Genomic DNA, 14,295 nt, shown 5'->3' on the forward strand with positions numbered 1-14,295 from the left:
TGGGAATGAAAACTGGTGTGGGCACTATGGAAAACAGTATGGAGGTGTCCCCGAAAAATAAACATAGAAAAATATGAACCAGTAATTCCGCTACTGGATATTTAATCAAAGGACATACAAACACTTTTATGAGAAGATATATGTACCCCTATGTTTAATGCAGCATTATTTATATTATAATAATATTGAAGGAACACAAGCATCCACAGAGGGATGAATGAATAAAGAAGATAAACATACACTCTGGAATATTTCTCATACATAAAAAAAGAACGAGATCTTGCCATTTGCGTCAACATGGGTGGACCTAGGGGGTATTATGTTAAGTGAAATTAGTCATACAGAGAAAGACAAATACCATACAATTTTACTTTTATATGGAATCTAACAACAAAAAAGGAATAAATAAAAAATGCAGAAACAGATAAATACAGAGAACTGATGGTGCCAGAGGAGAAGGGGATGGTCAAAATAGGTGACAGAAGTGGGAAATACTGGGTTCTAGTCATGGAATGAGGAAGTCATGGAGCTATAAATACAGCCTAGGGAGTATAGTTAATAGTATTATAATAGGTCATATGGTGGCAAACAGTACCTACACTTGTGGTGAGACTATCATAACATACAGAACTGTAGAATCACTGTGCTGTACATTTAAAACTGATATAACATTATGTGTCAACTATATTTCAATAAATTATTTTTTAAATTAAAAATAATTTCCAAAGGGGTTCTATGTGGTTAGATTTGTATTAGATACTGGTAGGAAGAATAGGGACAGATTGCTGTGAAGAGAGCCTGGAGTAATTGAGATCAACTGGGAAAACTCTTGGAACAGTATAGGCCAAAGATCATGCTGTGAACTTGGGCAGTGGAAATGGAAAGAATTTGGAACAATTTTCAGAGATGGGTTGGGGAACCAATTAAATGAAAGGATGTGAAGGAAAAGGAAGAGTTAATAATCAGAGTGTTATGCTATTATTTATATTAACAAAGTAGGTAAAGAATTAGCTCTTGTAGTGTGGTTCTATACCATCAGTTAAAAGAACTGTCAAAATACCCATTTAGGTTGTAAAAGCATATATGAAGCACAGAAAAGAGGTAGGAGTTGAGATAATATCCCGGAAGTCTTTTGGCCATACACTTTATGTAACAGTTTAAGAAATAAGAGTGGATAAGATCATCTATAGAGAGTTGGAAGAGATTTTTATTTTTATCTGTTCTATTGGTCCTCTGTCCAAATAAATTGTGTCCCATTAAAAGCTGAAATTGAGTCAAATTTCATATGCTTCTAAGAGCCCCGCAGAAGAAAATAATAGGAGTATTTGCTCAAGAACTTTACCCCTTTCTTTGCTCTCTTTCCTTGAAGGATTTGTCTTTCTTTGCTTATGCAATCTTTCTTCAATTTAGCACAGAGAGTAATTTGGAAAGTAATCTCTGGCAAGGTGTATAATGTAATGAAATTCCACCACAGGGAAAAATTTGAATGCTCCGTGGAACTTACTATATAACGTCAGACACAGTTTCACCTTAGAGGCTTTTCAAGAACATAGAAAAGTTACTATTTTTTGGGGGGGGGGGAGTAATGTTAATGCTGCTTTGTTACTTCTATTGTTTGGCTTTGAAATTTAAATAAATCCTAATCAGAAAGGCCACAAAATACAAACAGGTCTATGTACTATGTGGTTTGTACCAAGTATATGAAAAAGGGCTTAGACCACCAGTGTTTACTCTGTAGTGATATAAATTACTTACAGATATATTCTCATAGAGAAATTATACAATTCTATACCTACACCTACATTCTAGGGAGATAGGCTGAATCTATATTTGTTGATACTTAAAATTCTATTCATTAAGATTTGGCATTTTTTTTCTTTGAATTTTCCTTTTATTTGGTTTAGTGGGGTTTTTGCCTTCTTTCATTTTTTCTTCATACTCTCCTTGTTCCCTTAAAATCTCAGAGTTAAATAAGCAATTTTCTAAGATGTCCTTGTCAGGAGACATTATGGAAATTATTTGAATATCATTGCTAAGCCAGGTGAGCCATTTAAAAATGTAAATAATTTGCAATACCATGAATCTAGCTGATGAAGAGCAAGCTTAATGCTGATTGATTTATTAGAATCTTTTCCTGATTAGTAATTACTTCAAAATGTCTTTTCTATGGTTCAGTTTATAATTTTTGTGCCAGTTCTTAATACATATCTGTATAACTGTCAAGTTTGTAATAAGCATTTCACAACATTAGTTACTCCATAGTTTTCAAACCAATAAGAAGAACTAGCAACTGTATATTTCTTACAGTTATTGACAAATTGCAGTGCTTCGTTGATATTATTAGTGATCTGATTTATAAAGTGTTTGGAAACTTTGGAGTTGTCCTACTCAGCATTTTGTTTTTCCCAGGGTATTATATCTTAAAATATATATTATGGCACCAAAACAGCATTCAGATTACAGACTCTTAGGTTTTCATTCAATCTTTAAAACTACTTTAAAGGAAAAGATATAATCATGACCTTGAGGCATTTTCAACATGAGCTTTATCTGAAATTCACAAACATGATTATAATTTCAAGAAGTGCTGTCTTAAAGTTGTCTTATTGCTATAATGAAGCTGGTAGAAAAGTTCATTTATTCTCAAGTTAAATCTCAGGAAATCTATTTTATCATAGGAAATCATTCAGTGCTAAAATCCTACTTTAACTCTGGGGTTCAGATTTATTCATATAACTCTTGGGGAATGCCTACCAGTCAATCACAGAAGTTTTATTGTCTATTATATTTATGTCTTAATATAAATTTCATTTTAACATTCTCTGAGGGTAAGTACTTGGAGTATTGATACTTTTTTCACATGTGTATCTATACCTTTACCTAACTGTGGATACCTCAGGAAGTTTGCCATATTCTACATATCACACATTTTAGTTGTGTAGTGATAATAAAAAAGATTTGAACACAATACTTATTAACCCAAAAATCTATGATTATGGCTGATTTTCAGCCATTTATTTAACAACGGTGAAAGATAATATTAGGTTCAGTAAAAAAATGTTTTCCAGTTTGGAATTAACTTGACTGTGAAGTTATTTTGGCAGTTGTGATTATTATAACAACCATGATTTACTGAAGCCAAGTCTAATACTTGATATATCCATGATAATGTTAGGAGAAATCACTTACTAAAATAAGAACAAATGCATATCTCTCTTTTTAAAAAATATTTATTTATTTATTTAATAAACATATAATGTATTTTTATCCCCATGGGTACAGGTCTGTGAATCGCCTGGTTTACACACTTCACAGCACTCACCATAGCACATACCCTCCCCAATGTCCACAACCCCACTCCCCTCCCCCCAGCAGCCCTCCGTTTGTTTTGTGAGATTAAGAGTCACTTATGGTTTGTCTCCCTCCCAATCCCATCTTCTTTCATTTATTCTTCTCCTACCCCCTTAACCGCCCTCCCCCATGTGGCATCTCCACTTCCTCATATCAGGGAGATCACATGATAATTGTCTTTCTCTGATTGACTTATTTCGCTAAGCATGATACCTTCTAGTTCCATCCATGTCGTCGCAAATGGCAAGATCTCATTTCTTTTGATGGCTGCATAGCATTCCATTGTGTATATATACCACATCTTCTTTATCCATTCATCTGTTGATGGACATCTAGGTTCTTTCCATAGTTTGGCTATTGTAGACATTGCTGCTATAAACATTCGGGTGCATATACCCCTTCGGATCACTACGTTTGTATCTTTAGGGTAAATACCCAGTAGTGCAATTGCTGGGTCATAGGGTAGTTCTATTTTCAACATTTTGAGGAACCCCCATGCTGTTTTCCAGAGTGGTTGCACCAGCTTGCATTCCCACCAACAGGGTAGGAGGGTTCCCCTTTCTCTGCATCCTCGCCAGCATCTGTCATTTCCTGACTTGTTGATTTTAGCCATTCTGACTAGTGTGAGGTGATATCTCATTGTGGTTTTGATTTGTATTTCCCTGATGCCGAGTGATGTGGAGCACTTTTTCATGTGTCTGTTGGCCATCTGGATGTCTTCTTTGAAGAAATGTCTGTTCATGTCCTCTGCCCATTTCTTGATTGGATTATTTGTTCTTTGGGTGTTGAGTTTGCTAAGTTCTTTATAGATTTTGGACACTAGCCCCTTATCTGATATGTCATTTGCAAATATCTTCTCCCATTCTGTCAGTTGTCTTTTGGTTTTGTTAACTGTTTCCCTTGCTGTGCAAAAGTTTTGATCTTGATAAAATCCCAATAGTTCATTTTTGCCCTTGCTTCCCTTGCCTTTGGTGATGTTCCTAGGAAGATGTTGCTGCGGCTGAGGTTGAAGAGGTTGCTGCCTGTGTTCTCCTCAAGGATTTTGATGGATTCCTTTCTCACATTGAGGTCCTTCATCCATTTTGAGTCTATTTTCATGTGTGGTGTAAGGAAATGGTCCAATTTCATTTTTCTGCATGTGGCTGTCCAATTTTCCCAACACCATTTATTGAAGAGGCCGTCTTTTTTCCATTGGACATTCTTTCCTGCTTTGTCGAAGATTGGTTGACCATAGAGTTGAGGGTCTATTTCTGGGCTCTCTATTCTGTTCCATTGATCTATGTGTCCTTTTTTGTGCCAGTACCATGCTGTCTTGATGATGACAGCTTTGTAATAGAGCTTGAAGTCCGGAATTGTGATGCCACCAACTTTGGCTTTCTTTTTCAATATTCCTTTGGCTATTCGAGGTCCTTTCTGGTTCCATATAAATTTTAGGATTATTTGTTCCATTTCTTTGAAAAAGATGGATGGTACTTTGATAGGAATTGCATTAAATGTGTAGATTGCTTTAGGTAGCATAGACATTTTCACAATATTTGTTCTTCCAATCCAGGAGCATGGAATGTTTTACCATTTCTTTGTGTCTTCCTCACTGTCTTTCATGAGTACTTTATAGTTTTCTGAGTATAGATTCTGTGCCTCTTTGGTTAGGTTTATTCCTAGGTATCTTACAGTTTTGGGTCCCATTGTAAATGGGATTGACTCCTTAATTTCTCTGTCTTCTGTCTTGTTGTTGGTGTAGAGAAATGCAACTGATTTCTGTGCATTGATTTTATATCCTGACACTTCACTGAATTCCTGTACAAGTTCTAGCAGTTTTGGAGTGGAGTCCTTTGGGTTTTCCACGTATGGTATCATATCATCTGCGAAGAGTGATAGTTTGACTTCTTTGCCGATTTGGATGCCTTTAATTTCCTTTTGTTGTCTGATTGCTGAGGCTAGGAGACTTCTAGTACTATGTTGGATAGCAGTGGTGATAATGGACATCCCTGCCGTGTTCCTGATCTTAGCGGAAAAGCATTCAGTTCTTCTCCATTGAGAATGATATTTGCGATGGGTTTTTCATAGATGGTTTTGATAATATTGAGGTATGTGCCCTCTATCCCTACACTTTAAAGAGTTTTGATCAGGAAGGGATGCTGTACTTTGTCAAATGCTTTTTCAGCATCTATGGAGAGTATCATATGGTTCTTGTTCTTTCTCTTATTAATGTGTTGTATCACATTGATTGATTTGCAGATGTTGAACCAAGCTTGCAGCCCAGGAATAAATCCCACTTGGTCGTGGTGAATAATCCTTTTAATGTACTGTTGAATCCTGTTGGCTAGTATTTTGGTGAGAATTTTCACATCTGTGTTCATCAAGGTTATTGGTCTGTGGTTCTCTTTTTTGAAGAGATCCTTGTCTGGTTTTGGGATCAAGGTGATGCTTGCCTCATAAAAGGAGTTTGGAAGTTTTCCTTCCATTTTTATTTTTTTGGAACAGTTTCAGGAGAATAGGGATTAGTTCTTCTTTAATATTTGGTAGAATTTTCCTGGGAAGCCGTCTGGCCCTGGGCTTTTGTTTTTTTGGAGATTTTTGATGACTGTTTCAATCTCCTTACTGGTTATAGGTTTATTCAGGTTTTCTATTTCTTCCTGGTTAAGTTTTCCTTTCTTCTGGGGTCTCTCTAGGAATGCATCCATTTTTTCCAGATTGTCAAATTTGTTGGCATAGAGTTGCTCATAGTATGTTCTTATAATTGCCTGTATTTCTTTGGTGTTAGTTGAGATCTCTCCTCTTTCATTCATGATTTTATTTATTTGGGTCCTTTCTCTTTTCTTTTTGATAAGTCTGGCCAGGGGTTTATCAATCTTATTAATTCTTTCAAAGAACCAGCTCCTAGTTTTGTTGATTTGTTCTATTATTTTTTTGGTTTCTATTTCATTGATTTCTGCTCTGATCTTTATGACTTCTCTTCTCCTGCTGGGTTTAGGGTTTCTCTCTTGTCCTTTCTCCAGCTCCTTTAGGTGTAGGGTTAGGTTGTGTACTTGAGACCTTTCTTGTTTCTTGAGAAAGGCTTGTACTGCTATATATTTTCCTCTCAGGACTGCCTTTGCTGTGTCCCACAGATTTTGAACTGTTGTGTTTTCATTATCATTTGTTTCCATGATTTTTTTCAATTCTTCTTTAATTTCCTGGTTGACCCATTCATTATTTAGAAGGATGCTGTTTAGTCTCCATGTATTTGGGTTCTTTCCAAATTTCCTCTTGTGATTGAGTTCTAGCTTCAGAGCATTGTGGTCTGAAAATATGCAGGGAATGATCCCAATCTTTTTTTTTTTTTTTTTTTTTTGCAACCTATGGCTTTTACTTTTTATTCCCAACACAAAGTACATGAAAAGTATCAATTATTTCTCTTTAACTCTCTGTCTGCTTCCTATTTCCAGATGCTTTAAATAGGAGAGAAAAAGCAAGGCAACAGAACAAATTCCATCTACTGCATCAAAGGCTGGCATAGCCTTTGCGATGGGTTTTTCATAGATGGTTTTGATAATATTGAGGTATGTGCCCTCTATCCCTACACTTTAAAGAGTTTTGATCAGGAAGGGATGCTGTACTTTGTCAAATGCTTTTTCAGCATCTATGGAGAGTATCATATGGTTCTTGTTCTTTCTCTTATTAATGTGTTGTATCACATTGATTGATTTGCAGATGTTGAACCAAGAGTTCAACATCTGCAAAGAGTCAATAGCAAAGTCACAACTATAAAAAGAAGAAAAACCAATTATCATATAAGTGCCTCGTTAGTACCCAAATTTTTTCCATAAAGAATAAATGTGAGCCATATATTACTGCAGAAAAAAGTTACTTTCTCCTTTTCATAAACTTTTTTGCTTCCTTCAAAAGCTCTTCCACATCCTCCTTCTCTTGGTCTTCCTGTCCTGGTTCCCAGTCCGAATCTTCATCTGTCGGCTCATATTCTTCTTCCTCATCATCGAGAAAGCTGTCATTGAGGTCATACTCATTGGGTTGGCCAACATTATCACTGTCTTCATCGGCTACGCTTCTCACTGGAACTGCACTATGTCTGTATTCTATCTTGTGCTGGGGATTCTTCCTGTAACAAGATGCTCCATAGGGACATTCAGGCCGGTCATCAGCCTCATCTTGACACATGACTTGGACACCTCCATAATCACTATCACCAGGGTGACTGAAGTGTTGAAAGTGAACAGGATTCTTCCTGTAGCAGTTTGCCTCATACATGCAGGACGTCCTCTTGATCTTGTTTTCTTCAGAACCTTGTGCAACTGAGTCAGTTGCCTTTGCATGCAAAGTTTCAGGATTGGAGAGTTCAGAGCTGGACTCAAAAGGAGATCCTTGAGAATCCTCTTGGTAGGACTTGTCCTGGGCACTCAAGTGACTCTCAGAAGAGCTCATCACCTCGCCTTCTTTACTTTGTGTTTCTTTCACAATACTTTTATGTTCAGGAACCTTACCATGTTCCTCTATTGGGATTTCATTTCTCTGTGTACTAGCCTTCATATCATTCACCTCTGTATTACTTAACGTGATTGTAGAACATGACCTTGGCATTGCCTGGATGAAGTGATAGTCTCTTCTTGATCAGCATCTCTGCACTTTTTCCCTGTATCTTGTTCTGCTGATGTACTGTCTGAACTTCCTGATGAAATTAATCGTTTTCTTCCTGGCTGTGTTACATTTACTTGAATTTTATCTTTGCAGATTTCTTCTTTTCCATGTTCCTGGATTATATTATCCCCCTTGCTGATTGTTGCTGAAAGGTTTTGGTCACCAAGATTTTCTGTTAACATCCATGCTGGAAGGATTCTTCTCCTCTGCTCAGGATTTGACTGTTGCTTACTGTGGTCTCTACATTCACCTAGGAAACACTCACTATTTGCAGAAGTAGTTTGGGTCTTAGCTATTTCTGTGCTTCTTTCCAGCTGTGGGGCACCAGTTGTCTCATCAGGTGAGTGAATGGAGAGAGATTTTGGTATTTCATTCAGTATATTATCTTCATCAAACCCTTGACTATTTCTTAAAGTACATTCCATTTCTGCTTCACAAGGTATAGAGGAAACAGAGAAAATGTATTTGTCGACTAGCAAAGAAAAACTGTCTCCAGGATTCAACCAGCGCCATAGATTTCTCTTCAAGGGTAAGAGCTGGCTCTTCTCGGAAGACTGATAAAAACATGGATTTGTGTGTATCGGTTTGATTCGAAGCTGACCACCAACCACCTCAAGAATGGCATGTCTTCTGCACACTCTCTTGTCTGTTATTTCCAGCAGCGGCCCGCGGCCGATCACCGTCTCCCCGGGCGCCAGGGCCACCCGGGGGCCGCCGTCCTGCGGCTGCAGCTCGAAGCCCCCAGACATGGCGGCGAGTACTACACCCCTTCGCAAGGAGACGGTCCCCGCAGCCGTTTCCGCCTTCCATGGACACGCACGGGTCCTAGGAAGGCCCTTAGAAAAACGCAGGGGGAGGGGGAGCACAGGCTCCGCTCCAACGTCTCCAGGCCTCGCGCAGCTGATCCCAATCTTTTGATACCGGTTGAGACCTGATTTAGGACCCAGGATATTATCTATTCTGGAGAATGTTCCCTGTGCACCTGAGAAGAATGTGTATTCTGTTGCTTTGGGATTTAATGGTCTGAATATATCTGTGATGTCCATCTGGTCCAGTTGTCATTTAAGGCCTTTATTTCCTTGTTGATCTTTTGCTCGGATGATCTGTCCATTTCAATGAGGGGAGTGTTAAAGTCCCCTACTATTATTGTTTTATTGTTGATGTGTTTGATTTTGTTATTAATTGGTTTATATAGTTGGCTGCTCCCACGTTAGGGGCATAGATATTTAAAATTGTTAGATCTTTTTGTTGGACAGACCCTTTGAGTATGATATAGTGTCTTTCCTCATCTCTTATTATAGTATTTGGCTTAAAATCTAATTGATCTGATAAGGATTGCCACCCCAGCTTTCTTCTGATGTCCATTAGCATGGTAAAATTGTTTTCCACCCCTTCACTTTAAATCTGGAGGTGTCTTTGGGTCTAAAATGAGTTTCTTGTAGGAAACATTTTGATGTGTTTTGGTTTTTTTATCCATTCTGATACCCTGTATCTTTTGATTGGGGCATTTAGCCCATTCACATTCTGGGTAACTATTGAGAGATATGAATTTAGTGCCATTGTATTGCCTGTAAGGTGACTGTTACTGTATATTGTCTCTGTTCCTTTCTGATCTACTGTTTTTAGGCTCTTCTTTGCTTAGAGGACCTCTTTCAATATTTCCTGTAGAGCTAGTTTGGTGTTTGCACATTCTTTCAGTTTTTGTTTGTCCTGGAAGCTTTTTATCTCTCTTTCTATTTTCAATGTAAGCCTAGCTGGATATAGTATCCCTGGCTGCACGTTTTTCTCGTTTAGTGCTCTGAATATATCATGCCAGCTCTTTCTGGCCTGCCAGGTCTCTGTGGATAAGTCTGCTGCCAATCTAATGGTTTTACCATTGTATGTTATAAACTTCTTTTCCCGGGCTGCTTTCAGGATTTTCTCTTTGTCACTGAGACCTGTAAATTTTATTATTAGATGATGGGGTGTGGACCTATTCTTGTTGATTTTGAGGGGTGTTCTCCTCACCTCCTGGATTTTGATGCTTTTTCCTTTTGCCATATTGGGGAAATTCTCTCCAATAATTCTCTCCAGTATACCTTCTGCTCCCCTCTCTCTTCTTCTTCTTCTTCTGAATCCCAATTATTCTAATGTTGTTTTGTCTTATGGTGTCACTTATCTCTCGAATTCTCCCCTCATGGTCCAGTAGCTGTTTGTCCCTCTTTTGCTCAGCTTCTTTATTCTCGGTCATTTGGTTTTCTATATCACTAATTCTTTCTTCTGCCTCATTTATCCTAGCAGTGAGAGCCTCCATTTTTGATTGCACCTCATTAATAGCTTTTTTAAATTTTAACTTGGTTAGATTTTAGTTCTTTTATTTCTCCAGAGAGGGCTTTTATATCTCCTAAGAGGGTTTCTCTAATATCTTCCATGCCTTTTTTGAGCCTGGCTAGAACCTTGAGAATCGTCATTCTGAGCTCTAGATCTGACATATTACCAGTGTCTGTATTGATTCGTCCCTAGCCTGGGGTACTGCCTCTTCTTCTTTTTTTTGTGGTGAATTTTTCCACCTTGTCATTTTGTCCAGATAAGAGTATATGAAGGAGCAAGTAAAATACTAAAAGGAGGGCAAAGACCCCAGGAAAATACCCTTTAACCAAATCAGAAGAGAACCCAAATTGTGGGGTGGAGAAGGGATGAAAAGAGGTTCAGAAAAAAAAAAGAAACAATTAAAAAAAGAAAACAAATAAAGAAAAAATATAAAAAAGAAAAAAATATATATATATATATTAGATAACCTAGTTAAAAAACGTTAAAAAAGAAAAGGGTAGAAGTTAAAAAAAATTTAGCAGAAGAAGAAAAAAAAATTGAAAAAAGATTAAATTAACTCCAAGACTAAAGAATCATGGGGAGAATGACGTGAGTTCCGTGCTTTGCTTTCTCCTCCTCTGGAATTCCGCTACTCTCCTTGGTATTTAAACTTCACTCCTTGGTAGGTCAACTTGGTCCTGGCTGGATTTCTTGTTGATCTTCTGGGGGAGGGGTCTGTGTAGTGATTCTCAAGTGTCTTTGCCCCAGGCAAAATTGCACCACCGTTACCAGGGGCTGGGCTGAGTAATCTGCTCAGGTTTGTTTTCAGGAGCTTTTGTTCCCTGAATGCTTCCATAGAGTTCCGGAGGACGGGAATGAAAATGGCGGCCTCCCAGTCTCTGGCCCAGAGGAGCTGAGAGCTCGGGTCCCATTCCTCAGTGTGCCCTCAGAGAATAGCGCCTAATCCTCTCCCTGGCCTCTGGCCACGCTCTGAGCTCACCGAGCCTCCAACCAGTTCGAGGTAATCCCAAGCTGAAATCTCACTCCTAGGCTCTGTCTCTATAGTCGGCTTCCCCATTCTAATACCTGCAAGCTCTGTGACACTCAGTCACCCCCGATCCTTCTGTGACGCTGTGTGACCTGGGGTCACGCTGATCCCGGGTGGGCTTCACCTCGGTTTAGCCTCTGTAACAATGTCCCTCAGTGGAACAAACTTTTAAAAGTCCTGATTTAGTGCTCCGTTGCTCCGCCGCTTGCCAGGAACTAGCCCCTGCCCCCACGGTCTATCTTCCCGTCGCTTTGGATTCACTTCTCCGCCAGTCCTACCTTTCATAAAGTGGTTGATTTTCTGTTTCTAGAATTGCTGTTCTTCTTCTTTTTGATCTCCCATTGGATTTGTAGGTGTTTGCAATGTTTAGATAAGCTATCTAGCTGATCTCCTGCTACCTGATGTAGTCTCAGCCTGCTACTTCTCCGCCATCTTGACTCCTCCCTTTGCATCTTTTTTTTTTAAAGATTTTTATTTATTTATTTGATAGAGAGAGATCACAAGTAGGCAGAGAGGCAGGCAGAGAGAGAGGGGGAAGTAGGCTCCCTGCTGAGCTGAGAGCCCGATGTGGGGCTTGATCCCAGGACCCTGAGATCATGACCCCAGCTGAAGGCAGAGGCTTAAACCACTGAGCCACCCATGCACCCCTGCATATCTCTTTTAAAACTGTTCACCAGTAGCTCAAAATCTTATATACTGCTTTGTCTCCAAAAACATATCTTTTTGTGAATATAGTCTCTTTATTTCTATTAATTTCTCAAATGGAAACTACTTTTAAAAAGCATAATTTAATAAACAATTTGTGTGCTGGTACCTATTACTTTTAAAGTACTTTTCTTAAACAGAGAAATCTAATGTTTCAAAAGTCAGAAGATGTACACCAAAATATTGAAAATAAAATGTGATTTCTGTTTGTTCATCTAAAATTTTTTTTTTAACCTAGAGGCACATGCCAATTCTTTTGTCAATTCTAAACCTTTCCTTATGAAGTATAGCTTAGTTCCATTACATTTATATTTGATGTAGCAAAAGTCTGTGAGGCTTAAAAAGTCTACTGAATTAATAGAATTTAAAATAAACATATAATTTCTAAGATCAGTGAAGGACAGAAAGGACAAACTGGAAGGATTTTTTAAAAGATTTTATTTATTTATTTAACAGAGAGAGACACAGCGAGAGAGGGAATACAAGCAAGGGGAGTGGGAGAAGGAAAAGCAGGCTTCCCACAGAGCAATGAGCCCAATGTGGGGCTCGACCCCAGGACTCGGGATCATGACCTGAACCAAAGGCAGACACCTAATAATTGAGCCACCCAGGCGCCCTCAAACTGGAAGGATTTTAACTAAAAATGCCCTTATAGATAATTGTATTAATGAAAATATCATTTTTCTTTCAGCTGATTAAATAAGATATAGTTCAAAAATGATTAGTTGAACTTAAAAGTAAATAAATACTTAAAAATAAAAAATTTATTTATTTAGACTTTTAATTTTATACTGAAGTTATTTATATAAACTATAGATTTTGTGGCCTCTATTTTACCACATTTATTTAATTCAATATTTTTTTCCATCTAGAAAATGTTTATTCTATCATAAAAAATTCTTAGATTTTTTTTTTAAAAGGAGTTTATTCATATATTTAAGAAAGAGAGAGAGAGAGACCGAGCACAAGCAGAAGGAGGATGGGGGAGAACAGAGGGAGAGGGAAAAGCAGATTCTCCACTGAGCAAGAAGCCCCACACAGGGCTCAATCCCAGGACCCAGGAACATGACCCAAACCAAAGTCAGATGCTTTGACTACTACTGAGCTACACAGGTGCCCTGAAAAATTGTTAGATTTAAAACTGAAACTTAATATGTAAAAACACAAATATTTAAAGATCCTCAAGAGTGATCCAATATTGCCACTGATTTAAGTCTGGCTTTGAATAAATCATTTAACCATTTAGGAGATAAAATTTCTTATGAATATAATTACTATAATTAATGCAGTTGCCAAGAAACTAAAATATCATTCTGTCTTGGAAACATAGGAAATGCTGCATAGTTTTAAAAACATTCTGACAACAAATAATGCTTGTAATTATTTGGAGATTTAATCTCTAGGAAAAAAAGCACTAAAAAGATTCAGTGAATAGAAGCAAACAAGTACAGTACCATGGGAGAAACACTGATTTATACTGGAAGAATTGAATTCCTAAAACAGATGCTACACTTAACTACCTTAAGGACTGAGTGCTGATGCTTTTATCTTGAAAATCACAATTGGCCTAAAAAATGTTTATAGGACATTTTTTTTGTAGTTTTATGGTTTTATTAACACAAATATGACGTGCACAACAAGCTGTCTATTCATTTTCTTCGCTGCGCAGCCTGGCGTTGGGATTGGTGACTCTGATTGCCAGCTGGGCTGCTCTTTCCACAATAGCTTTGCGGTTCTTGGAGGAGACGTTGTGAGCAATCTCTGCACAGTAAGATTTGTTGCACATCAGCAGCACTTCAAGCTCCTTGACGTTGCACACTAGGAACTTCCTGAAGCCACTGGGCAACATGTGCTTTGTCTTCCTGTTGCTCCCGTAACCAATTGGGCATCAAGATCTGGCCCTTGAATCTTCTGCGCACCCTATTGTCAATGCCTCTCGGCTTCCGCCAGTTGCGCTTAATTTTGACATATCGGTCTGACTGGTGCCGGATGAACTTCTTGGTTTTATAGGACATTTTTAAGTTCTAACATCTATGACTTAATTCATCAGAGGTATAGAATAATACAAAATTATGAAATACTACTATCATTGCTTTAGAGAGATGGGATGCTTTAAAGAGTAGACAGAATCTAAATGGCAAGTGTCTCCAAACCTTACTAGAAAGATCAGTTGTTTAGTAGTATGTGTTTTCCTATAGTGTTAATAAAGTCTCATTAATCAGATTTCTCTACTCACCTAAGTGGGGCCAAGGATCTAAAACTGAAGA

The 14,295-nt window shown here is 38.0% G+C and overlaps 1 protein-coding gene and 1 pseudogene across 1 annotated transcript; both read right to left on the reverse strand.

Moving 5' to 3' along the window:
• Window positions 1-7,075: 7,075 nt before the first annotated feature.
• LOC122898769 (aprataxin and PNK-like factor) lies at window positions 7,076-8,819 on the reverse strand. The gene is given in 2 exon segments (XM_044236453.1): window positions 7,076-7,931; window positions 7,934-8,819. Coding segments are annotated over 2 exon segments (1,536 nt in total). The 5' UTR covers window positions 8,736-8,819; the 3' UTR covers window positions 7,076-7,197.
• Window positions 8,820-13,616: 4,797 nt separating this feature from the next.
• Window positions 13,617-14,043, reverse strand: LOC122899161 (annotated as a pseudogene).
• Window positions 14,044-14,295: the final 252 nt, after the last annotated feature.

This window comes from Neovison vison, chromosome 2, assembly GCF_020171115.1.
Source record: "Neovison vison isolate M4711 chromosome 2, ASM_NN_V1, whole genome shotgun sequence".
Classification (NCBI taxonomy): domain Eukaryota; kingdom Metazoa; phylum Chordata; class Mammalia; order Carnivora; family Mustelidae; genus Neogale; species Neogale vison.